Source organism: Oncorhynchus gorbuscha, linkage group LG01 (genome assembly GCF_021184085.1).
Source record: "Oncorhynchus gorbuscha isolate QuinsamMale2020 ecotype Even-year linkage group LG01, OgorEven_v1.0, whole genome shotgun sequence".
NCBI classification, from domain to species: domain Eukaryota; kingdom Metazoa; phylum Chordata; class Actinopteri; order Salmoniformes; family Salmonidae; genus Oncorhynchus; species Oncorhynchus gorbuscha.
The window spans coordinates 52,089,521-52,115,376 of NC_060173.1; the positions used below are offsets into that span (position 1 = coordinate 52,089,521).

The window sequence follows — 25,856 nt, forward strand, 5'->3', positions numbered from 1 at the left end:
ATTGTTAGACAGCTGTTGTAACCAATCACGAGCAGAGGTGGGTTTGCAGGCAGGCTATAGAGTAGGTGGTGGGTGTGTGTTTAAATCAGGATAGACTAGTGTTGTGGGAGTGTGATGCTACAACCTCCTTATAAAGGGATTCGCACATTGTGTCTTGAAATTAGAGCACATTGCCTAAATTTGAGGTCTCCACAGAGTCACTGAAAAACAGCTGTCATGTATTCGTTGAACGTGGAGGACATGCTTCCTGTGGCCGAGACGCCACTCTTCTGGGTCGGCGCATTCACCGTGGCCTCACTGTCTTTGTGGGTGCTCCACCGACTCCTCCAAGGTTTTCGGATTTGGGTCTGGGGAAATGGCCAGTTGCTCTCGCCGAAACTGGGCAAATGGGCAGGTGAGTTGGTCACATGGATTCCTTACGACAAAAAGTCACGAAGGCTTGAGCTCGACAAGAACATTTAAAAATTAGGCTATTTAGTCAAACTTTATTATACATCAACGAAAATACTGCATTCTCATCATATTTGACGTATCACCGACTTTAGAAAGTTAAGTTGCGTATCAGGATTATCGCGTAAACGCCCTAACAGGTTAACAAGATCACGTTTATTGGCAGTGTGCAACAGCCGCACTTCAGCACCCGAAGTTCCAGACCCCGAACCAGCATTGTTTTTCGCCGTCCATTCGAAAGGATGAAGATGTCCAGTACAGAAACTACAAACCAAATTCCGCAGGTTGTGCGCTCATTTAGCGATAGGTAATATGTGGGTGAGAATTCATCCAGCGGCACAGTGAACGAAATTAGCCCATCCACCTGAGAGATATATATATATATATATATGCGCCCAATTAAGACGTGACCTATATTTCGATTTACCCCAAATATAGATTCCTCTCTGTAATGTTAACGTTCATAGGTTATTCAACAGTTTATAATATACCCCAGGCTATATTTTGGTCATGCGTGCATTGTTGCCATATGTTTTTTGTTTACGCAATTAATAGGCTACCTAAAATGGGTTATCAAATGGATTGATCTTAATTTTTCGATATCTAATTAGCTTGAAATTGAATTGAGTTTCCCACATTCTAAGCAGCCAGCTGTATTTGGTGTAACTCGTATCCTGTGTTTTTTTCAAGTTTATTTATTTTTGTTCAAACTAGGGGCTTCTGTCGCCGTCCTGGTCAAATACGAGTAAATTCGCTGTTAAGACATTTTAGTTTCGTGCCTTTGCATAATGTGTAGCCTAGTCTCGTTGAAATAGCCTTGGCCTATCTTGACCCAGTTATCCAGTCTTGTCTTAAGAGAATACTGCTGCGTCTAGAGCAAAAGCGCGTTCTCGTCTTGCTGCGCAATTTTCCGAGCGCCCCCCATACCATCCTTTACGTTCTCTTATCCAAAATGATGACAGTGTATTGTTTTTAATGCTACGCTTTTATCTCTGCATCACGACGTACGTTTGTCTGAAGTTGTTTCTGGGGTTTGATGGCTTTGTTTATTTTGTTTAAAATGAAGGTCATGTGCGTTAGATGAAGGATTCCAACATGTGTCGCATTGGTGGAATGCTTATTGAATGCGTAATGGCATAGTTTGATGTTCTCTTGGTTTATATGCGTCGGGGTACCAGTGTACATCGGCGCTCTAGCTATGTGATCGGTCATTGCCTTGTCATAGATTGCGACACGTTCCCAAAATCACGTCTTGGCGCTCACGTTGACTGGTCGCTTGAATGTAACCATTTATATAACCCTTGCAGCCCATCTCCGAATTTATTGTTGCACATTCTGAGGTTCGGCATGCTGCTAGCCCACATCACTATATACTGTTATAATTCATAATTTCTGACTGATAATTGGATTTATTTCATGTTTTTTGTGGGGGTGCTATTTTTTTGTTTAAAGTGCTACCTTGGTATTTTTTGTTCTTGTGAAATATGCATGCCTCACCCTGAAACCAACAGTCATAGGAGTACCAGTCTGACTTGTCTCTTCTCACATTAATTTCCAATGTCAGTCCCTAGAGTATGCACAGCGGTTGGCGGTGACAATGCCCCAGAGCATGGAGAAACTGGTTCCTGATCCTGAAGCACAGGTCTGGCAGCCAGGTTTACCACGCATGCATGCTCGCTCACTCTCAAGTCACTTTACAGCCTCTTCTCTTATAGCCTGATCCCACATCTGTTTGTGCTCTCTTGCCAACTCATATGGTCATTGTTTAAATCACACGAACTGATCTTGGACCAGGTTTCTCGGACAGAAGTCCTGGACTAAAAAGGTGTATTCATACACTTTTGTAAATTATGTCTTCACACTTAGGTTAATTATGTGGACACTCCTTCAAATGAGTGGATTTGGCTATTTCAGCCACACCCTCTTCTGACAGGTGTATAAAATTGAGCACACAGCCATGTGATCTCCATAGACCAACATTGGCAGTACTGAAGAGCTCAGTGACTTTAAACATAGCACTGTCTTAGGATGCCACCTTTCCAACAAGTCAGTTCGTCACATTTCTGCCCTTCTACCCCGGTCAAACTGTAAGGGCTGTTATTGTGAAGTGGTAACATCTAGGAGCAACAACAGCTCCGCCGCGAAGTGGTAGGCCACAGAGCAACAACTGCTCAGTTGCGACGTGGTAGGCCACACAAGCTCACAGAACGGGACCGTCACATTTTGGATATGCCATGTCTTGCAATATGCATACAGCTGGCTTAAAAGTACATTTGCAAAAACACGATTTTTCAATTGCACACTTGTTGTCCAGGACTAGGCTTAATCTGGTTCTGGGATACAGGCCTGAGAGTATTACTAAAAGGTCACCAGTGAAGAAATTCATTAAAGGAGACTTTCTCAAATCTCCATTCTGTTTTATGCCCCCTTTTTCAACCTTCATATGTGTCGCGCTGTAGCCTGCCAGTACATTGGCTACATCTCTTGTGCACATACTTGATTTACGGGATTTGCAAGAATTTCACTGGTGTTCCTTTGGATGCTCCAGCGACGCTGTTGTGTTCCCTGAGTGGAGGGGACCCCTGGGGGTAGGTTTGGAGTCATACACCCTGCCTGACTCAAGGAGGCATCCCCTCTTGTTTTCCTGCCTTATCCATTGTCTGTAAAAGACTAAAGCTCTTGCTTAACGATAACATCTTATGTGGTATGTAGTGTCCTCCAATAGTTATGAAATTCAAGTGATCTACGCATATATAAGTAACAGATTTATATCCAAAAATGTGACATTGTGGTTTGGGGAAAATTTTTATAGTTGAGGGTGTTTTAGAAATGACCAAGATATTCTGTAGGATGAATATACTTTTCATAGAGCTCAGTGATCCCTACTTTTTAAAATTTATTTGAGACGTAAATAAGTTATTTCTAGACTCCACCGGTCTGTCTTGTAGAAATTCTCCCCACCTCTTCATTAGTTCACATAGCAGCACATCTTGCATAAGGTTACCAGTGTGTTGCAGATGATATATATTGCATGTGTGAGGGGGGGGGGGGGCAGTACAGAAGCATCTAATTCCTTTTTTAGAGGCATGGATCAAACCAAGGAGTAAGATTTTAGGGGGAAGGGGGTTTTGCCTCTGTAAATCTAACCGAACGGATGACGCTACGTGTAGGAGACTTTGAAAGGTTATTCTTAGGATGTGGCTCCTGAAAAGGTCATTGACATTGGATTCAACGTTAGGCCCACTAGGTTCTCTGCGCTGTGTTTCAGCCGTTGAGGGGCAGAGACTTCCCACAGGGCATTTGACAAGCAACTTGTCACACAACCTCTAGCTCGTCTTATCCCGTTATCTTATCCCCTATCGCTGAATGAGTTTATTCATCGATTGGAATGGTTACATATTATAAGGGATGGGTGTAGCCATTCAGGGGTTGGTGTCGGCGTGACATGGAAGACTGGTCAGTTATTCCGGAATGTAAAGGACCCTTTTTACTTTGGTTATGACTGTCATGGCAACAGCTTAAGGCTGTGCGGAAATTTGTCTTTTGATAAAGGGAAAGTTGTTGGAAAGTGTCATGTCAAAGGTTTTCAGTTGGTGTACTTGTCATGAATAGGTGCTGTGTTTCATTCATTGTAAGGAACATGCACATCCAGTCAAAAGTTTGGACACCTACTCATTCAAGGGTTTTTCGTCTCTAAATTGTAGAATAATAGTGGAGACATTAACTATGAAATAACGCATGGAATCATGTAGTAACTTTTTTTTAAAGTGTTAAACAAATCAAAATATATTTGAGATTCTTCAATGTAGCCACCCTCTGCCTTGGACCGCTTTACACTCTTGGCATACACTCAACCAGCTTCACCTGGAATGCTTTTCCAACAGTCTTGAAGGCGTTCCCACATATGCTGAGCACTTGTTGGCTGCTTTGTCTTTACGCTGCAGTCCAACTCATCCCACACCATCTCATTTGGGTTGAGGTCGGGGGATTGTGGAGGCCAGGTCATCTGATAAAGCACTCGATCACTCTCTTTCTTGGTCAAATAGCCCTTAAACAGCCTGGAGTTGTGTTGGGTCATTGTCTTATAGTCCCACTAGGCGTAAACCAGATTGGATGGCATATCGCTGCAGAATGCTGTGGTAGCCATGCTGGTTAAGTGTCTTGAGTTCTAAATAAATCACAGAATGTGTCACCAGCAAAGCACTATCACACAAGCAAAGCACTAGGCTTCATGGTGGGAACCACACATGCGGAGATCATCTGTTCACCTACTCTGCGTCTCACACAGCCATGGCAGTTGAAAACAAAAATATCAAATTTAGACTACTCCGACCAAAGGACGTATCTCCACCAGTCTTATGTCCATTGCTTGCATTTCTTGGCCCAAGCAAGTCTCCTTCTTGGTGTCTTGTCGTAGTGGGTTCTTTGCAGAAATTTGACCATTTGGGGGCGGCACACTAGTGGTTAGTGTTGGACTAGTAAACAAAAGGTTGCAAGATCAAATCCCCGCGCTGACAAGGTAAAAATCTGTCTTTCTGCCCCTGAACAAGACAGTTAACCCTCTGTTCCTAGGCCGTCATTGTAAATAAGAATTTGTCCTCAACTGACTTGCATAGTTAAATAAAGGTTTAAAAAAATAAATGAAGTCCTGATTCATGCCTCTTAACAGTTTGTCTGTTACTTGAACTCTGTAAAGCATTTATTTGGCCTGCAATTTCTGAGGCTGGTAACTAATGAACTTATCCTCCTGCAGCAGAGGTTACTGTGCGTGTTCCTTTCCTATGGCGGCCCTCATGAGAGACAGTTTTATCAAAGCGCTTGATTGTTTTTGCACCTGCACTTGAAGAAACGTTGTTTAATTTTCCGGATTGATTGACTTTACTATCTTGACGGAATGATGGACTGTCGTTTCTCTTTGCTTATTTGAGCTGTTCTTGCCATAATATGGACTTGGTCTTTAACCAAATAGGAATATCTTCTGTATACCACACCTACCTTGTCACAACACTACTGATTGGCTGAAATGCGTTAAGGAAAAATTCAAGGGTGCAAAGCTGTCGTCAAGGCAAAGGATGGCTACTTTAGAAGAATATAAAATATATTTTTATTTATCTTACACTTTTTCCACATGTTTTGATGTGCCCATCTATTCTACAATGTAAAAATAAAACCCCTTAAGTAGGTTTCAACTTTTGGCTGGTACTGTATATGGATGAAATGTGCCGGTCACTGAGGAAGGGTCAGCAGCTCCATCTATGTTTGTGAATGTGCTTCCCCCTAGTGTTATAAATGGGAGGGGTGGATGGTTGGAGACGGGAGGGAGAGCAGCGTTGCGTTTCATGTGACGAACACGCGCTGTGACACGTGCTGCAGCCGGGGCTGCTGGGTAGAGAAAGCTGTAGCGCTTAATTTCAAGCCCCGGTCACTCCTTCCCTAGCCAGCCTTTCTCATCTCTTGTTCTATCCTTCTGCCTATCAATTTCTCATTAATTTCTTGCCCTCTGCGAGCCCCCCACTTCTCGCTCCGCTGTCACGACTCGTGTTACTTTATTTGTTAGAAAAGGAAGTTCCATCGGTTTCTTTAAACTATATTTTTAAATAGCCCATGTTTGCACTTAGTCTCAAAAAAATAAATGCAATCAAACAAATACTGCTATTCCAGTCCACTTGTTCAGACCAGTCGGTACGTGTATGAATGAGACTGGTGTAAACCTGCTGTTTTCAAATTCCTTTTGTTTAATGCCAGGTTTTTTTATTTTTTCGGCAGGTAGCCTAGTGGTTAGAGCGTTGGACTAGTAACTGGAAGGTTGCAAAATCGAATCCCCGAGCTGACAAGGTTCAGGGGCAGAACGACAGATTTTTACAAGGCAGTTAACCCACTTCCTAGGCCGTCATTGAAAATAAGAATGTGTTAACTGACTTGCCTAGTTAAATTAGGCTAAAATAAATTCCACCTTTTTTTATTTTAGTAATGGGTGGCGTTAGTGCTTAAGGGCACAGGTGCATGAAGTACATTTCACCAAGTTAGGAGAGCCCACCGTAGCAGTATAGTTGTAATGCGGTGAATTGAATACTATTCACTGCATAGAACTGCACAATGTTTTTGTTGATTTTGGTAGCGCAACATGCCCAGAACCAATCGGTGCATTTGCATGCACAACACAATGTGATAACACCTGTGATTGTATTGCATCATAAATGAACTTCCTTAAAGCCCAGGCTCTTTCAGTTGAGTTCTTGGGTTTTGTAATCGGCACATCCCTAGGCAGTAACTCTGAACCCTAACCCAATTCTCCTCTTGCAAAGACTTCCTATGATGTCTTGGTTGTCTGAGAAACTTGTGTAGATTTGCTCAGCGTTGACGGAAGGCTTTAAAGACCTGCATTGACGTTGTGAAGCTCTACAGTTGAGTTTGGGTTATTGATTACCTCCTTGGCAAAAGTGCTAACTGCAGAGCTTTACACACTGTCGACGAGGAGTATTGTCTCCACTATGTTTCATAACCAAGACCTTATTGGATGTGAGGAGGCTAGAATGAATACAACGTGGCTGCTATGATCAGGGGTGTGTTCATTCTACTGATTTTTGTTTTTCCTTTTTTTTCTTAAATGTGAAATTAAATGGGGATAAAAAAATACCTGAATTTGTCCAATAGAAACTCTTGTTTGCCACTGGACTAATGATTACAAGTTTGATGCATTCAAGATTGTGAAAAGCCGTATTGAATGTCAGTCTCGCACAAGGTTAATCTCGACCTGTGTGCACCTACGTTGTAAACTTTCATTAATAGGCTAGGTTATCGCAACGTTATGATGGGTATAGGTAACATTTTGAGTATCATATAGTAGCCTAAACCTATCGATGTTACATTGAACTGGGTGACTGGAATATGAATGATAGTCATCCAACATGCTGTAATGGACATAAAGCCATGCTCATGAAAAAAATAATCGTCCTATCGCGCATCCTAAACTGCACTGACCGCCACTGTGATTCATAGTTACACTGTTGTAAAGGAAAGCCTGTTCTGGTCATCAAATTCATATCTGCGGCAGTTTATTGCCCATTGAGATGGAAGGAATTAATTTCTTTATTTATTTTAGTAAGTTATCGCAACTTCTCACGGGGGATATGAAGAAAGGTAACAAGCATGTGACTGGAAGGCAATTTTTTACACACTGTACACAAATATAGACGCTATATTTGGTCGTGGGCGGCTCGAAGTATATTTATTTTTGCTCGGCTCATAAAGCAGTAGCTGTCGACTTTTTGCCCACGTGACTTGCAGCTTTTTCTGCTACTTAAAGCAACTTGTTTGAGGTGGGTAAAGGCAGGGATAGTGGTCGCGTTGGGTTTTCTACTGCAGCCCGCCTCCCTACCACACCTTTCTTTGCCAGGGGAGGGCTGGCTCGTTGATAGGAGGGGCGGGGGTACGACAAATGACTTAACCGCTCCTGATGAAAGGAGAGGGGCAACACTAAGACCGCGTCCTCTCCACGAATGTTCATTGGGGCTTTAGTGACGGATGGAGATCCACTTTTAGTTTGGCACCCATTTTGATTTGCGCAGTTTTTCTGGAGCTGCAGCGCTATATTATATACAGCCATGAACGGTGCTGCAATAGGATGCTGAAATAAGCATGATTGCTCCAATGCCGTTCTGTACTTTTGGGATGCATTGCAGAGTAGACCCCGTTTTTAGCCATAACTGGTGTGTCCCCCCCCCACCCCCTCTGTCCATTCATTCCTTGTTGGTATTCAGGTGCTGCGGCAGGCAGGCGAGAACCAGACGAGGCTGCGCTCGGCTCCTCGCTGCTATTTTTAACTCGTGCTCCTTTTTTTAGCCCTCAATATGAATATTGAGTATGAGACAGGCAGGGGCAGCTCCACTGTGCCTCTGAGGTGGGAACGTCGATATGCAGCAGCTACGTGATGTGTAGCGCCGAGTGCAATTTAAGCCCCCCCCCCCACCAGGGGATAACTTAACCAAAATGGCATTGAAAATGTGTTATTGTCGTAAATATATGGAGATGGGAGTGACACATCAGAGCCTCTGAGACATTCTACACTGAACACAATATTAACGCAACATGTAAAGTGTTGGTTCAATGTTTTTAATGAGCTGGGAAAAAAACATGATCATTACCTTGTGCTGGGGAAAATAAAAGGCCACTCTAAAATGTGTAATTTTGTCAGTGTGCAATTTGTATGCTGACTGCAGGAATGTCCACCAGAACTGTTGCCAGAGGATTTAATGGTTAATTCTCTACCATAAGTTGCCTTCAACCTTGTTTGTAAAGAATTTGGCAGCATGTCCAACCGGCCTCCACTACAGACCAAGTGTAACCAGAGGGTGCTGAGGACTATTTCTGTCTGTAATAAAGCCCTTTTGTGGGTAGAAATTACAATTCTGATTGGCTGTGCCTGGTTCCCAAGTGGTCTGCAGCCCTGCCCCAGTAATTTGAAATCCATAGATTAGTGCCTTATTTTAAGTTGCTTGAGTTCATAAAAAAAGGACCCCCCAGCCCCCCGTGTTAGGCACATCAGTCGCTGTGGTGTCACTTGTGTGCCTGCTCGCGTAGCTCTTTCCTGTCTGCAGCCGTCACTGACCGTAAATGCTCCACTCGCGTGAGGGTAATTTTAAAATCCTGCTCTGTGTGAATTTAACAATGGGGAAATTAGGGACACAATGTTCCTTTCCGGATCTAATGTGTGGAAATGTTGACTGAATGGGTGGTATGTTTATTTATAAAAAAATATATATATATTCCAGGATCTTAACAGATTTGAGTTGAATCTATTTTATTTAGTTTCTGTTACATATCAGAGTATTTTGGTTGGCATGAGTAATTGCAAGTCTTAACATTGGCTGTCATTGTAGATGTAGCGCACAACACAATGGGGATGACGGGATGTCAAGTCTGGATGCATATGATCTGGCCCCCTATTCCCTATATAGTACACTACGTTTGAGTCCTATTTTGGGCCCTAGTTGAAAAGTAGTGCACTTCATAGGGAATAATGATCCTGACGTGCCACATATACAGTGCGGGTACCATGAATTACGATATTCACTTGCCAAATTTTTTTTATTTGTCCTTTTCTCATCCTTGCCAAAATGAGTTTGAGGGCACATGGTTCTCCTATGATATGAGGGAGCGGTGTAGCCCTTCAGGAGTTGCAGAAGGGAGGCGTGAAGCGGCTACATTTCATACTGAGCTGCGAAACCATCTGACTAACTTGAATCAGCAATGGTCTTTTACATTATTATTATTTTTTGTGGAGGTGGAATCAGGGTTCAAACCCCAGTTCATATTCCCATTGCCCCATCGTCTCCTCTCTCCTCTTCACCGTTCCTGTAGGCAGATGGCGTGGTATGCAACCAATTGCACTCCCTCCCACTCACCCTGTGTCTTGTTAATACCCCTCTCCCATCCCTCAGTCTCCCGTCTCCTAGTCCCACAGGAACACACTATATTCCGGCGACCATGAGAACCCGCAGTGGTGAAAGTGTAAGCGGTAATGCACTTGAGTGTACAGACACTACTCATCCCCTGACAGGTGGAGGAGAAAACAAACATGTGCCCTACAGTTCCTGTGGGATTCCATCGGCATTTAACTTCTAGTGAGTTGCATACCCTTTGTTCCACATGTTAATATCTCCGTGGAATGCAGTCGGTGCAGATTCAGAACCTCTCCTACCCCCCCCGGCCCATTCCGTTCTCTTTTTCTGTCCATCTGGTTTTGTTGGTTCATCCAACCAATCCATGGGACTGTATGGTCGTTGTTCCCCGAAAGAGAATGTGTTGTTGAGTTAGGTGTATGTGCTCTGAACTTTGGGTCAAGTCTCGGGTGAAGCAGGGCGGGGGAGGAAGTTCAAGGATTCCTTGAGTGCAGGAACTTCCAGTCCTGACAACACTGCCCGTGTCATAATGAACCTATGCGGTTGCGTTCACAAAACCATGTGCGACCATTTAAAAAAAAAAAAAAACTCAGATGAAATTACACGTGTAATTTGTGTAGGCATCATGCACTCTCCTGGTGTATTCCTAATCCGGCATAGATCTCACGACCAACTGCGTGGTTCACTATCTAGCATACAGCTCCTCTGTTGCTCATGTACAGAAGCTCACTATGGCATTTCTCTTGAGGGATGTGTTGGTATACTGTCATCTTTAGCCTGGCCATACTCTGCATGTAGCCCCTTGTACAGGGGAGTGTACAGTCTCAGCCTGATGCCACAGTCTGTTGCCCATTGAGGCTTTTCTGCCAAGGAGTGTTTCATTCTTAAGATGGGCGGGGGGAAAAAAACAATCTGCTTCTGTCTCCACTTTTGACTGCACTCTCTTTCTTCTCCCTCCTTTCACTCGTTATTTTCCTCTGTTTCTATTTTTAGCCGCCCCTAGGATCCCTGTCCTCCCTCCCCTCCTTTCTCTCGTGCTCCTTGTTCGTCATCATTCCTCCCCTCCCTCTCCTTGTTTCCCCCTCCAGCTTTGTGCCAGAGAATGGCTACTACCTGTCAATCTTTTCATCAACCCTGGGTTGGTTTCTATGTGCTATTTCATAGTGCACAATGGTTTGTGCTGGGGGAATAGTACGTATTGGTGCCCACTTAGCTACCCACCCTAAAAATCCTGTATTTGGGTGCTTTGGTTAGTGTTAGCAAGAGTGGTGTGTGAGACTGATTGTTCAGGCATGGAATAGGGGTGATGGGCAGAAGGCTGGCTAAAAATAGCTGTACAACGTCTTGACAAAGCGAGCCGAGAATGACAGGGAACATCCGTCCGGACTCCTTGTACCTCCTAGCCATCCTCCTTTACCTCCTAGCCATCCTCCTTTACCGCCACTGTCTAGTCTCTTGCAACCACTTTGAATGGAACTCTTCAGCCAACTGTAAAAGAGCATTGTCGTGAGGCCTTGTTTTAAAATGTAGTTTTAGCTTAATGGTCACATTTAGATTTACGTTTTTATTCTGTACCACATGATAATGGATGAACAAGGTTGTTGGGTGCATCTCAGCTGATTTGTTTTTTGTCATTTGTTTTTACTGTTTGCTATCCGGTCACCCGTGAAGGCTACAGTACTGTGTTGCTGTTTGCATCCCCCAAAGAAGCAGTCTGACCAGAAATGAAGGTGTCATGATTTCGGTTAAGACTATAATTTTCTCTGCAATTGGTTTCTTTGAAAGCCTTGACAGAAATGACATGACACTTGTGTGTTACTTTATGTTGGACCCCCAATATATTGTATATTCCCCACTACATGTTAGCGTTATACACTGTTATCTAGTGACTTGGAGCCAGGCTGCAATTTTTTCAAAACTGAACCTATTCATAGGTTGCACGTCTGTCACTCTGTAGCGTTATGCCGTTATGAACGTTCTCAAGCTGCCCTCGTTGGCACCAAAGTGGTGATCGCCTCTGTCCAGAATGACTGTCTGAATTCCACTATAGTGCCTGGAAATACGATGACATTGCCAAAGTAGTCATATATTTAGTAGGAAACGACTTTGCCAGCAGCATGTGAACTCTACTTTAGACAGATGGAAATGTTGTCACTAGCGAGCAAAGTTAGTCAAAAATGGATAGCAATGGTAACATTGGTTAGCTAAAATCTGGTGGCCTCCCCTCAATCCTAGCTAGCTAACGTCATCTGGTGACATCAATGTTTTTCCTAGTCATTTTGTTTTTCTCTTTTTTGAATGGCATTGTATTTCCAAGTCTCTGTAATGCACTTTGGACCATCTTCATCGGCTCTCATTGACGATGTATTGAGTTGAATGCTCAGTCGAGGCATCGGTCCAAAACGACTGTACGAAACATGCAACCATGAGTACTGATTTCTTTCTTTTCTTTCTCCAGTTGTGACGGGAGCCACAGACGGCATCGGTAAAGTCTATGCGGAGGAGGTGAGTTTCCTGCATGACCCCTTTATTTAATTTCCTCCATTGGAAAAGCTTAGTGACGCACAGGCCATGGTAGTGGGGGCTCTTCCAGGTCTATTCTTTTAAAAGGATTCTTGCACGCACCCACACTTGTTTTTTTTCTGTCCTTGTGGGGACCTAAGATTTCCAGTCAATCCTATTTTCCCTTACACCTGACCTTAATTGTAACCCTCACGCTAAACCTAACCCCTAAGCTAAAAATAGCCTTTGTCCTTCTGGGTAATGTTCCCACCCGGAAGAATTTCTTGTTTTACTATCCTTGTGGGGACGTTGGGTGATTTCCCGTCTCCACGAGGATGGAAGAACAAGAGCGGTGGTAACAAGGCTACCACTCAGCTCCTCACGCCATTCCATGCTGAGTTGGAGCACCCTTGTCAATGGGCCATGCATGTCTTTAGGGCAGTAGTGAAGGCTCGGTCAAGACCGTAGTTGGCCGAGGTAACCGTGACATGGTTCAATAGGAATCTAGTAAGTCCCTCTTTTTTTTTTTTTAAAGAACCGTAGAGTTCCCTGTTTCAATATAGTCTTCAGTGATTGTGGTGTACTGTTCCAGTCTACTCATCCCATCTGTCTTGCTCCCCTTTCTCAGCTCGCCCGTAAAGGGTTCGCCATGATTCTCATCAGTCGCTCCCAGGACAAGCTGGATGATGTCGCCAGGCAGCTTGGTAAGTGGGCAGCAGGTAGCCTAGAGGTTAGCGCGTGGGACTAGTAAACGAAAGGTTGCAAGTTCAAACCCCCGAGCTGACAAGGTAAATCTGTGGTTCTGCCCCTGAACAAGGAGGGTAACCCACTGTTCCTAGGCAGTCATTGAAAATAAGATTTTTTTCCTTAACTGACTTGCCTACTTAAAGGTGTTAAAAGCAAAAGGTGTGACCCTTTCCGTCTGGACATGCTAATTGGTGGAGTATAGTGTGTGCCTCGTCAGCCAACTCTCTACGTCTGCTGATGTACAAAATATGGCCACTGTAAAAAGCTTCTCCAGCCCTCTCTAAAAGGCTAGCCTGTGTATGTCGACACTGGGATACGCACACGCACCTCCAGGAATGCCTGGAAGTTGAGGATGTCCAAATAGGCAGGCCTGCCTTGACGCATGTCTGTCCCCATTCCCTTAGCCCTTCACTCATCCATCAGTCAAATGTATTTATAAAGCCCTTCTTACATCAGCTGATATCTCAAAGTGCTGTACAGAAACCCAGCCTAAAACCCCAAACGGCAAGCAATGCAGGTGTAGAAGCACGGCGGCTAGGAAAAACACCCAAGAAAGGCCGGAACCGAGGAAGAACTTAGAGGAACCAGGCTATGAGGGGTGGCCAGTCCTCTTCTGGTTGTGCTGGGTGGAGCCCTTATCTTCACTTTTGGGGTGTGGAGTTGGCTGTATATTTAGTTGAGCTGAAGACTCTGAAATTCTCAGTGCTGTGCAATTTTGTTTCTCAGGTGCCGTATATTAAATGTATAAATGATACCGGAACTCGCTTTTAGTCAGTGTGTTCATTTTAAATGACAAATTTTTTGGTTGCGTAAGTGCAGTGGTCTCGTTTCCTCACTGCGTTTGAATGAATGCTCCTTTTATTTTGGGAAATGGCACCCTAATCTTCGACATTCTGTCCTTCCGATAATGCAACCGTAAAAGCGACTGGATTCTGGTCTCCTAAGCCTTCACCTTAGGTGCGATGTCCCCTGTCGTGCTGACGATTGAGTGGGCTGATGGGTTGTCACGTGCAGGGCTCAAGGTTCCAAACCGCTGGCACTCCTCCCGCTCAATCAGCCTGGCAACTTAACCCCCCCCAAATCTGGCATCCCCAATCACTGTGCCAACAAACTATCCCTTTTCTGTAACTCTAGTCACCTTTTTTTCTTCAATTGGCTCACAATGAACCTGGTAACCCAAACTTATTTAATCTGGCAGCCCCAATCCCCATAACAAACCCTGTGACTAATTCCAACTTTTTTTTTTCCCCCACATTCTTTGACGCTTTGAGGATATAAAAAAAAGAATGTCACGAGCTAAATATAGCTTCATGAATAGGGTGTGTCGATTCATGGGGATATTCCAGCCCAGCCTTGTATCTCTCCACTAGACTTCTCTACTGTCTTGTGGAAATTTCAAGCCTATCCAGCAGTGGTAACGCTTGCCTGCGTATCCTCTCTGAGTGGCACATCCTGGGATTTTTTTTTTCCCCTCTTGGGGGAAAAAAGACAAACACGTTTTTTTATACATACTAATTGCAGGAGGCATATCGATGGAAGGAGAGCGTCGGGCGTTTTCAGGTTTTATTAGTGGGTACACGGCGCCCTCTCCTGTTTGAGAAGTTGTCTTTTTACTGCTCATTTTTCAATGGAATTTTTGTTGAAAAGGGTACCATCTGTTTTTATGGGGTGACTGCTGAGTGTAATCTTCTTTATTTGCCTCTTGTCCATAGAGACACAGTACAAGGTGGAGACCAAGACCATCGCCGTGGACTTTGGCCTGTCGGACATCTACCCCAAGATCGAGGCTGGACTGGCTGGACTGGAGATCGGAGTCCTGGGTAGGTGTTCCTTTGGTCGGGCCTTCGTCAACGTGTGGCTGTGTATACCACTTGTCCCCACACTACACTATCCTCTCTTTAGACTGAGTGTACAAAACGTTAGGAACACCTTCCTAGGATTGAGTTGTACTCCCTTTTGCCCTCGGCACAGCCTCAATTTGTCCGGGTATGGACTCTACAAGGTGTCTCAAGCTTTCCGTAGGTATGCTGGCCCATGTTGACTCCAATGCTTCCAACAGTTGGGTGGTGGTCCGTTCTTGACGCACAGGAAACTGAGCGTGAAAAACGAAGCGGAGTTCTAACCAGTGTGCATGGCACCTACTACCATACCCTGTTCAAAGGCAATACAATATTTTGTCATGCACATTCACCCTCTGAATGGCAGACATACACAATCCATGTCTCAAGGCTTTGAAATCCTTATTTAACCTGTCTCCTCTCCTTTATCTACACTGAAGTGGATTTAACAGGTGACATCAATTGGGGATCATGGCTTTCACCTGGTCAGTCTGTCATGGAAAGAGCAGGTGTTCCTAATGTTTTGTACATTTCACCCACAAACTCATTATTTATTTAACTAGTCAAGTCTGTTAACATTCTTATTTACAATGACATCCTTCCCCTGCCAAGGCCATACTGTCATCGGTCTCATAATCACCACTGAGAAACTACTCTTGCTTGCACACACTATTGCCATTGAGCTTTTATTTGTCCATAATCGTGCAGAAGTGTGTAAAATTCTGTCATTGTTGCAATTCTTTTAAGTACATTTCCAGAACACTGACAACGTGTTGTGGAATGCATGTTAGCGTTTTGCTTAACACCGCAACACATTCCACAGTCAGTCTTGAGTTCTAACCCTGGAGTTACCTGGGAGACACGAAGCCAAAGCAATATGAGTGGTATGCTATTGGGGCAGTGTCGTCATTTACAATTAGCCGCCTACTACTGTCATTTTAATTACCTCAGGCGTTTTTATTAGGATGTGTTCGTACAGAAAGTGATGCCTGTCCACATTCTTGGTGTGACTCGCATTCAGGTAATTCTTTGAGGGCATATAAGTTCATGTGCTGCTTGGCTTGCTCTTCCAGTTTCTAAGGTGCGGCTATATGCCCCGTTAAAAAAAAAAAAATCTATATTTAAATGGAATGCTTGGCTCTCTGAGGTCCTGTTGCCTCCTGGTGGTTCAGAAGTGTAACGCCATCAGTTAGAATTTTCTTATTTGCAGTAACAATTGCCTCGTTGGCTTCTATTTTTATTTTACAGTGAATAATGTGGGGATATCCTATCCCTACCCTGAGTACTTCCTGCATATTCCTGACCTGGACAATGTGAGTTTCTCTGGAGTTAATTCTGTGTACATTTACATTTATATTTAAGTCATTTAGCAGACGCTCTTATCCAGAGCGACTTACAAATTGGTGCATTCACCTTATGACATCCAGTGGAACAGTAACATGTCCCTCAACAGTGTAGTTGAGGGACATGTTACTTGAGACTTCTTCGAAACCAATTGAGTGTCAATTAGGCTGTGTTTTACACAGGCAGCAAAATTCAGTAATTGTTCTTTTGAACAATCGGCTCATCGTTTTATTTATTTTTAACCAGTAATTGGGCAAAATATCAATATTGAACAGGGCTGCCTGTTTAACATTGCCAAAGTTCCTAGCTGTACTTTGTGTAGCAAGCACTTGCATTTGGAGTTAAGAGGGGAGAGTAGGTGTCAAAGATCTTTGTTCTTTTTCTTGTAGTTCATCACCAACATGATCAATGTCAACATGACCTCCGTTTGCCAGGTAAGAGTTCTCTTGCTTCTGTAGCAGTTCTGTGTGTATAAATCTATACCACGGGCCAGCTATGCATGTCTATACCATAGCTGAAAAACTAGATGAATATCTATTTTATTTTTATTGCACAGGTTGTGTGCACTTTAGTCGGTCTGCGGCAAAGTTCAGTGTTACAATGTGTCAACCGTACAGTGGCGCAGGTGGCATGTCGATGGGCGTCCCATCTTTCATGCTTCCTCTTCATCCTCTTTCCTCTCCGCCACCGTTGCTGCCGTGCTACCTGTGGTTCCCAGAGCAACGGTGAACTACACCAACGCTGTCTGTGTTCACCACCCACGCACCACCATTTCTTACCCCGATTTCTCTCGTTCCTTCTCTCGCTCGCCCTTGCCTCCTACGCGGCTGAAATGTACCGGTGTGCTATACATCTCCCATAATGCCGCTGGTTGGAATCTAGCGGTAATGTGAACTTCCTCGCTGGTCCTGTGTGACTTCATTCCCTTGCCACTTCAGTATTTTATTTTTAAAGAATGAAACTATGTATAGTTCGTGTTAGCATCCATCGAAATGGACATTTGTCTTGAAGTTGAATATTTACATAAAATTGTGTCCTGTTTGACTTATTTCACGTGTGCTTCCTGACCATGCTGTTTTGTCAGGTGTTAATCGAACTGTTTGTTCAGGAGTTAACCTTTCTTTCCCTGCTCCTGTTTCAGATGACTCGTTTAGTTCTACCCAGAATGGTGGAGAGGTGAGTTTGTGTTTTTCTTTAAGTGCTATTGCCACATTATAAATGAACAATAACTTTTTATTTATTTTTGATGCTATTGATAGTCTGTTCAAGTGTGTCTGACTGGTCAAAAAGGTTGTCTCGGATGTAAATCGTTAAAAAAAGGGTGTTACACGCTCATCCACATGACAAAGCTGTGCTGCACTGTAAAACTACAAACACTAAATCAAATCCTTTGTAGACCGAATTTTATTTTGGGTACCAGTCTGTTCAGCTATCATCCCACTGCTTGCTGTTCCTTTTTCATAAAGGAACAGGCTGGCACCAAGGCTGTCCTAACGCTGGAACTTACATGAGAAAAGCCTAAATGTTCTCCATTTTTTAAAATTTTATTTTTTAGAATGACCATGAAATGAAGACATGGGCTTCAAATGTTCAGGACATGAGTTCAACAGTGTTATACAGAGAATGCCTTCCTACCCTGCTTCTTTCTATCCCTTTGTTCCCCGATCTGACCAGCTGCTTTTCAATTCACACAAAGTGCACCCTCTTCCGATTGGCTCTGACGAATCACATGGGCTCTCTGCGCCAATGGGAAGGCGGGGCACATTTGGTGCCGTGAGGGGCAAACCAACCCCTTTATCACTACATCACTGCAGCAACCGGAGTGCTAAATGCGTAAGCAAGCCGCTGCCATGGCAACCCGCACAGCGACTGATTAGTGTGTGTGTATGGCAGTCTACAGTGGCACTAGGCTGCTTGTACTCTTGTGATGGACAGGAGGCTCTTTTGGCACTTCATGGCAGGAAAAAAACAACTTCTAATTCCCTTTTGGTTTTTGTGGTATCAGGTCCAAAGGTGTGGTCCTCAACATCTCCTCTGCCAGTGGCATGTACCCTGTCCCTCTTCTGACTGTGTACTCCTCTTCCAAGGCAAGTGCCAGTCTTAGACCTCCACACATAAATGCACACATTTTGTATACATTGCATCGTTTAACTGCACAACTGCTAGTCAATGTCTGAGTATGCCTTTCTGTCCCCTACCACTGATTTCAGTTTGTCTTCACACTGATTTGGTGGAACAGCTTTGGTAACATGTCTGCTGACTTCAGACTCTGTGGCAGCAGATATGGTACAGCACTGATGAAGGCAAAGCTGAAACTTATGCTTTAAATAATTTCTATTTTATTTTTTACATATCACCTTGCTCTTTTGAGGATGGATTCAGTTCCTGTTTTCATCTCGGGCCTCCTTAGGTTATTCCTTTTTTTAAAAATGGTTTTCAGTGCCAGTACTTTTTGAACTCTACAGATTCTCTCTCCCATGCGCCGGCTGCCTTCCACACTAGCCTGACCTCAAACTCTAATACTAGCTATCTAGCCACCAGATATAATCCCCCCCAACCCCCAAAAATTGTCTGCCTGTGGCTTACCCTGGTTAAATGGCCACGCTCGTGCTTTAAAAAGTAACTCGAAACGCTGAATGTAAATGGAAGACCTGCTAACTTCCAAGTATTCTGAGCTAATTAAGGATTTGGGAAGTTACGTTGTTGCTGTTGAAGAGGCAAGGGTGAACTACTTCGCTGAACTGAGTACTTCCACAATCCAATTCTGTGGAAGACTATTGTGTCTTACACACAACAATGACATGCCTGCATCCCCTGATCTCTTCAAACTGTTTTTGATTCTTTACAGAAAAGTTAAGATCCTATATTGAAAGTAGCTGGGCCCCATAGTGTTTCTGGTCATGAGGCAATTGCGACAACTACCCTGACTGTCTACTGCTTCCTTTGTGCTCCTTTGCGCAGATTCTTTGAGTCCCTCCTTGATACTGAAGACCTGTCCCTTGGGTGTGATCACTACTAGACCACTAGATGTTATTACTTTTGGCCCCAGCATTCTGTCTATTGTAAATAGCTCCCTGACCTCTGGCTCTTTTCCAGACAGATTTTAAAATTGCTCTGGTCTGACCTCTCCTTAATTAAAATGCCCAGCCCCCCCCTTCCCTGAATAATTATAGACTCCTCTCTTAGCTTCCTTTATTTATCCAAGATGTTAGTTGTTTTTCAAGTAATTTGAGTATGAAGCCAGGCTTCCGCTCACGTCCTAGCACGGAAACGGCTTTATTGGAAGTCTGTAATAATGACCAGTCTCTGCTGGTAGATGCTCTCTTCTAGGTTCTTTCGGATCTCTGTGCTGTGTTTGACACTATTGATCATAACGTCCTTGTTGACCAGCTGGAGAGGTGGGTGTGACTCTGTTGTGTTGCTCTAGACCGGTCCGGTCCTGCTTTTTAACGTCTAAGAAATATAAGTCAAGTCTGACTGATTTTGGAGGAAGTTATGCATGGTTTTTATTTCCTCACGCCTAGATTACTGTAAATCTTTGTGTACCCATCTGTCAGAAATCACTCCACCCAGTTATTTCACAATGTTGCAGTACTGCTTTTACCTGGCACCAGGAAATGTGACATCACACTTAAAAGCTTTCTTTTTTTTAGCTGCTCTACACTGGCTGCCAGTCACTTTCTCATTTTGTTTTTGTGTGTATGTTATATAAAAATGAAGTTTAAGGCTAGATTTGGTTTAGACCCCAACCTACATTGCAGAACTTCTCTCCTGTAGGAGCCAAAACATAGCCTGAGGTCCCCTGTAAAGCACTAACCGTTCCAAAGTCTAGGTTGAAAACAAAGGTGACTGGGCATTTTCAATTTGGGTCCCTAGACTTTGGAATGATCTCCCAGAGGTGGTCAGGCTTGCACATTTATTGCAAATCCGCCCTGGAAACACCCTGTTTTCTATAGATTTTAATTGGTACTTCTCACACTTTTTTTTCTTTTTGTTAGTATTTATTTTATTTAATGATGTGAAGCACTTTGTTACTTGTATAGAAAAGCACAATACAAATGGTGTTATTGGTGCCCATCACAGGAGGCTGCTGAGGGGAGGACTGCTTATAATGTCCAGAACTGATAGAATGGCATCAATCACGGGAGCAATGGTTTTTGACTTATTTGATACTATTCCACTCCAGCTGTTACCACAAGCCTGTTCTCTCCAATTAAGGTGCCACCAACCTCCTGTGGTGCCCATCCTCATACTGCAGGACTATTTTCCATAGTAGGATTTGTTACATATAGAAATGATGGCAAAGCTGTGGTTAAAAAATAAATTGTTATTTTTTTTGGTTATCCCAGTCTTACAGTTCAGTAGGGGAAGCACTTTCTCTCGTAGGTGTAATGGTCAGTATTTCTTGTTTGCTCCTTTTAGGCTTTTGTAGACTTCTTCTCCCGGGGACTTCAGGAGGAGTATAAGGCAAAGGGAATCATTGTCCAGGTGAGTACTTAGCCTGTTCACCTGGGCCACATTCAGCAGGACACAATGTTGGCCACCGTTCAGATACTTGTATTATGTTAAAAAAAAACAGAAAACGAACCTGCTTCTCTGGCATTTTATCTGCGAAGTTCAGCAATGTTTTGTGTACTGAACACGGTGCTGTTCGCTACTAGTTGCTTTCCAGTTCGTGGCTTCTTCCTGACTGCTCTTCAGCACAGAACCCTACCGTCATGCCTCTGTTTTTGTGGCTCACGCTACAAGGCTGTTTACCTCTGTCACTCGTCTCTTTTTAACGTGGCTACATTTGCCGTGTTTTTATAAATTGTTTAATTTTTAAGCCAACTTCTGTCCTCCAGAGCGTGCTGCCCTTCTTTGTGGCGACCAAGATGACCCGTATCAGGAAGCCCACCTTGGACAAGCCCACCCCGGAGCGCTATGTGGCTGCTGAGCTGACAACCATCGGACTGCAGGACCAGACCAACGGCTACTTCCCCCACGCAGTCATGGTACGGCTCCACCGCTCATCTCCCTGGTTTTACATTTACATTTACATTTAAGTTATTTAGCAGACGCTCTTATCCAGAGCGACTTACAAATTGGTGCATTCACCTTATGACATCCAGTGGAACAGCCACTTCACAATAGTGCATCTAAATATTTTAAGGGGGGGGGGGGTGAGAAGGATTACTTTATCCTATCCTAGGTATTCCTTAAAGAGGTGGGGTTTCAGGTGTCTCCGGAAGGTGGTGATCGCTGTCCTGGCGTCGTGAGGGAGTTTGTTCCACCATTGGAGCCAGAGCAGCGAACAGTTTTGACTGGGCTGAGCGGTAACTGTACTTCCTCAGTGGTAGGGAGGCGAGCAGGCCAGAGGTGGATGAACGCAGTGCCCTTATTTGGGTGTAGGGCCTGATCAGAGCCTGGAGGTACTGAGGTGCTGTTCCCCACAGCTCCGTAGGCAAGCACCATGGTCTTGTAGCGGATGCGAGCTTCAACTGGAAGCCAGTGGAGAGAGCGGAGGAGCGGGGGTGACGTGAGAGAACTTGGGAAGGTTGAACACTAGACGGGCTGCGGCGTTCTGGATGAGTTGTAGGGGTTTAATGGCACAGGCAGGGAGCCCAGCCAACAGCGAGTTGCAGTAATCCAGACGGGAGATGACAAGTGCCTGGATTAGGACCTGCGCCGCTTCCTGTGTGAGGCAGGGTCGTACTCTGCGGATGTTGTAGAGCATGAACCTACAGGAACGGGCCACCGCCTTGATGTTAGTTGAGAACGACAGGGTGTTGTCCAGGATCACGCCAAGGTTCTTAGCGCTCTGGGAGGACACAATGGAGTTGTCAACCGTGATGGCGAGATCATGGAACGGGCAGTCCTTCCCGGGAGGAAGAGCAGCTCCGTCTTGCCGAAGTTCAGCTTGAGGTGGTGATCCGTCATCCACACTGATATGTCTGCCAGACATGCAGAGATGCGATTCGCCACCTGGTCATCAGAAGGGGGAAAGGAGAAGATTAATTGTGTGTCGTCTGCATAGCAATGATAGGAGAGACCATGTGAGGTTATGACAGAGCCAAGTGACTTGGTGTATAGCGAGAATAGGAGAGGGCCTAGAACAGAGCCCTGGGGGACACCAGTGGTGAGAGCGCGTGGTGAGGAGACAGATTCTTGCCACGCCACCTGGTAGGCGCGACCTGTCAGGTAGGACGCAATCCAAGCGTGGGCCGCGCCGGAGATGCCCAACTCGGAGAGGGTGGAGGAGGATCTGATGGTTCACAGTATCTAAAGCAGCCGATAGGTCTAGAAGGATGAGAGAGGAGAGAGAGTTAGCTTTAGCGGTGCGGAGCGCCTCCGTGATACAGAGAAGAGCAGTCTCAGTTGAATGACTAGTCTTAACCTGACTGATTTGGATCAAGGTCATTCTGAGAGAGATAGCGGGAGAGCTGACCAAGGACGGCACGTTCAAGAGTTTTGGAGAGAAAAGAAAGAAGGGATACTGGTCTGTAGTTGTTGACATCTGAGGGATCGAGTTTAGGTTTTTTCAGAAGGGGTGCAACTCTCGCTCTCTTGAAGACGGAAGGGACGTAGCCAGCGGTCAGGGATAAGTTGATGAGCGAGGTGAGGTAAGGGAGAAGGTCTCCGGAAATGGTCTGGAGAAGAGAGGGGATAGGGTCGAGCGGGCAGATGGTTGGGCGGCCGGCCGTCACAAGACGCGAGATTTCATCTGGAGAGAGAGGGGAGAAAGAGGTCAGAGCACAGGGTAGGGCAGTGTGAGCAGAACCAGCGGTGTCGTTTGACTTAGCAAACGAGGATCGGATGTCGTCGACCTTTTCAAAATGGTTGACGAAGTCATCTGCAGAGAGGGAGGAGGGGGGGGAGGGGAGGAGGACTTTGAAAACAAAAATGTCTGGTTGGACAAATCCAGGGGTGTATTCACTAGGAAGTAAATGGTAAGCCAAATGGAACAAAACCTGGAGGGACTTACCTGAATTTGTCCAATAAGTTGCAGAACGTTTTGCCACTGTTTGCGACGGTCTTCATCTCCTAAGGGAGGGAGGGGGGGGGTGTCCATGCAGGTCATTTATTTATTGGACAAGTGTTATCAAGTTAAAAATCTGTTTACAGTAGGATTATCATCAAGCGTCACTTGTGTCCGAACCTTCATATTTTCCCTTTGGTCTTCCAGCGACATGCAGGAGAAACCGGCGCAATAGCCGTTAAAACAGTGTGACCCCGTCTCCCCTAATCTGCGTCGGATGCGCTCATAAATGTTCTGCTACGCACAATGTTTCAGAGATCTCGAGTTATGACGCTGCATGCATTTCATCAAATGCTTGCCGTCAAAACAACCAATAGTAGTTGTGCAACTCGGGGGTGGGGGGAAAAAAACAATGTTTAGTCCGGACTGTGTTCTCACCTACAGCGAACCGCATACCCAAGGGGGTAACCGCACCAGAGTTCTGGAAAAAACACATCAAACCAATTTGGTGTGAAAGACCCCTAACTGGATACACCCCACGTAGTCCCTCCCTTTTCAGTCGTTGTTCTTCCGTTTGGTGCCAAACTTTCCGTTTTAGAAATGTGATGTGTAGACCTGACCTATTTTATATATTTTTGTCATGTAGAAGCGACTAATTCCGCATCACTGAATAGTGAATACTCCCTCAATGTGTTTATGTCCACACTGAGTGCCAACTAACCTCTGACCTTTTGGCCGTGTGTCCTCAGGGCTGGCTGACCACTGTCCTGGTGCCCATTAACCTGGTCATTTACTTTGGGGCAAGGATGAACAGAGCCCAGCGTACTGGCTACCTGAAGAGGAGAAAGCTGAGGGAGCTGGCCAACCAGAGTAACGGGAAGAGTGACAGGCTGAAGAGCGAATAAGAACACCCCCCCCCCCCCCCCATATAACAGAACGGAAGCTGACCATAGAACTACCATACAACCACTGACTAGCCCTGACTCTGTCTATTAGTTAGTAATGTCGAATGATTCACGGGTGTGTTTTTGAGGATCTTTTTGTATGTTGACGCTAACAGATTTCTTCCTTGGAGCCCATATTGCCGCCACATGACACGTCCTTTTGAATGAAGTGGTTCAGCGACAACGTCTCTAACCAAAACGGCAGCTCTAACAGTGGCTGCGACAAATACATACTCTGCTCTCAGCACAGGGAATAGTTATTTTTCTATGTGACAAAAAATGATTGTAGAGAAGAACCTTTAAAGGCCAAGTGCAGTCAAATGTGATTTTTTTTTCCTTTTTTATATTAGTTTCCACACTGAGGATGGAATAATACTGTGAAATTGTGTTAATGAAAATGCCCTTTTAGTGTAAATGCTGTTTGAAAAGACCGCCTGAACTTCAGCCTCTTTTGGTGGTATGGAGTTTGTCTTCTACGTCACCATGCAGTAAATTAGTTAATAGACCAATAAGAAAGCGTTCCAAACCTTTCTGCCAATAACCGCTAATTTTCAGTCCCTTCCTCGCTCTGACTACTCCCAGACAGTCCTAGCAAAATCATTGCTTGAGCAATTGCCCTATACTATTTTTGACCATTTTAATTAACAATCACAATTTACTTGTTACCCAAAACATATTTGATATTGAGACTTCTTCATTGGACCTTTAAACAGGGTGATTTTTGTTGACTCTGCTGTTGTAAGCAGAATGGTGGCGGGCCAAATTAGTTTTTTTTATATATATATTTTTATACATGTACGTAAAACCAAGCCGCAGGCACATCTTCAGGTACTTCGCGCAGTAAACGCATTGGCTGTGCCTGAAGTTTACAAGCGATCACTCTATTTACGTTTTTTGTGTATTTAAAAAAATTATAATAATGGTGGGATTTGTTGCACTGATCCATTTCTCTTTTTCCAGTTGTCTAAACTTTAATTTACTTTTTTTTTTCTTAATGTCATTCTTATCCACATGCCTTCCAGCTCATGCTGGCATTGATCACGTCCAATGAGAGGGAGTCTTTCACATTCAAGTAGTTCTATTGCAAGCTAATGCTATACAATTGCCGTACAGGCTCAGACTACTGCCAAAGATTGTATACTATATATTGTGCACAATAGCCTTTTTGGAGTGGTGAGGGACTTCAACAACATACACAACTGTTTGTCTGGGTGTTGGTCTATGTTTGACTTGGATCTCTGTATGACTTGTTCTGACCAATGTCCAGACTTTAACCATGGTGCCTTATGAAGATTTCTCAGGTGTGGAACTAGACCAGTTTATCAGGAATTTTGGAATTGCAATGTACTCTGTCACTCTTGCTGCTTTGCACCTGTACGAGTTAATCTGAACTTTCTACTTGAGAAATTCTGTACAATAAAGAATGTGGTCTGTTTTATTTCCTCCCTGACTTGCTTTCTAAATATTAATGAACTAGAACTATGCTGTTTACAAAATAAAGAGAATTCAATGTTGGCTGTTCCTTAATGGTGTCATGACGTTGGCCTGGGGGTAGGTTTATGACAGTCCAATAACTCCACCCCTTTTCCTCTCTACCCTACTGATGTTACATTTGCAAAAATGTATTGAACATATGCAGTGGTACTTAATGAATATGATATCATCTGAGACA

General features: G+C 44.3%; 1 protein-coding gene across 1 annotated transcript; it reads left to right on the plus strand.

The window, feature by feature from the left end:
- Positions 1–85: 85 nt before the first annotated feature.
- Positions 86–25,699, plus strand: LOC124039640 (very-long-chain 3-oxoacyl-CoA reductase-A-like). Its single transcript, XM_046355826.1, has 11 exons — positions 86–394; positions 12,310–12,356; positions 12,982–13,057; positions 14,813–14,920; positions 16,187–16,251; positions 16,672–16,716; positions 17,424–17,458; positions 18,288–18,369; positions 20,705–20,770; positions 21,127–21,276; positions 23,990–25,699. The coding sequence occupies exons 1-11, from the start codon at positions 217–219 to the stop codon at positions 24,143–24,145; spliced, it is 1,008 nt and encodes a 335-aa protein (XP_046211782.1). The 5' UTR covers positions 86–216; the 3' UTR covers positions 24,146–25,699.
- The last annotated feature ends 157 nt before the right edge of the window (positions 25,700–25,856 follow it).

Coding starts and splice junctions, on each gene's coding strand:
- LOC124039640 (XM_046355826.1), top strand. CDS start 217: ATGTATTCGTTGAACGTGGAGGACATGCTTCCTGTGGCCGAGACGCCA. Junction 16,252..16,671: donor ATATTCCTGACCTGGACAAT/GTGAGTTTCTCT, acceptor TTTTTCTTGTAG/TTCATCACCAACATGATCAA. Junction 16,717..17,423: donor ACATGACCTCCGTTTGCCAG/GTAAGAGTTCTC, acceptor CTCCTGTTTCAG/ATGACTCGTTTAGTTCTACC.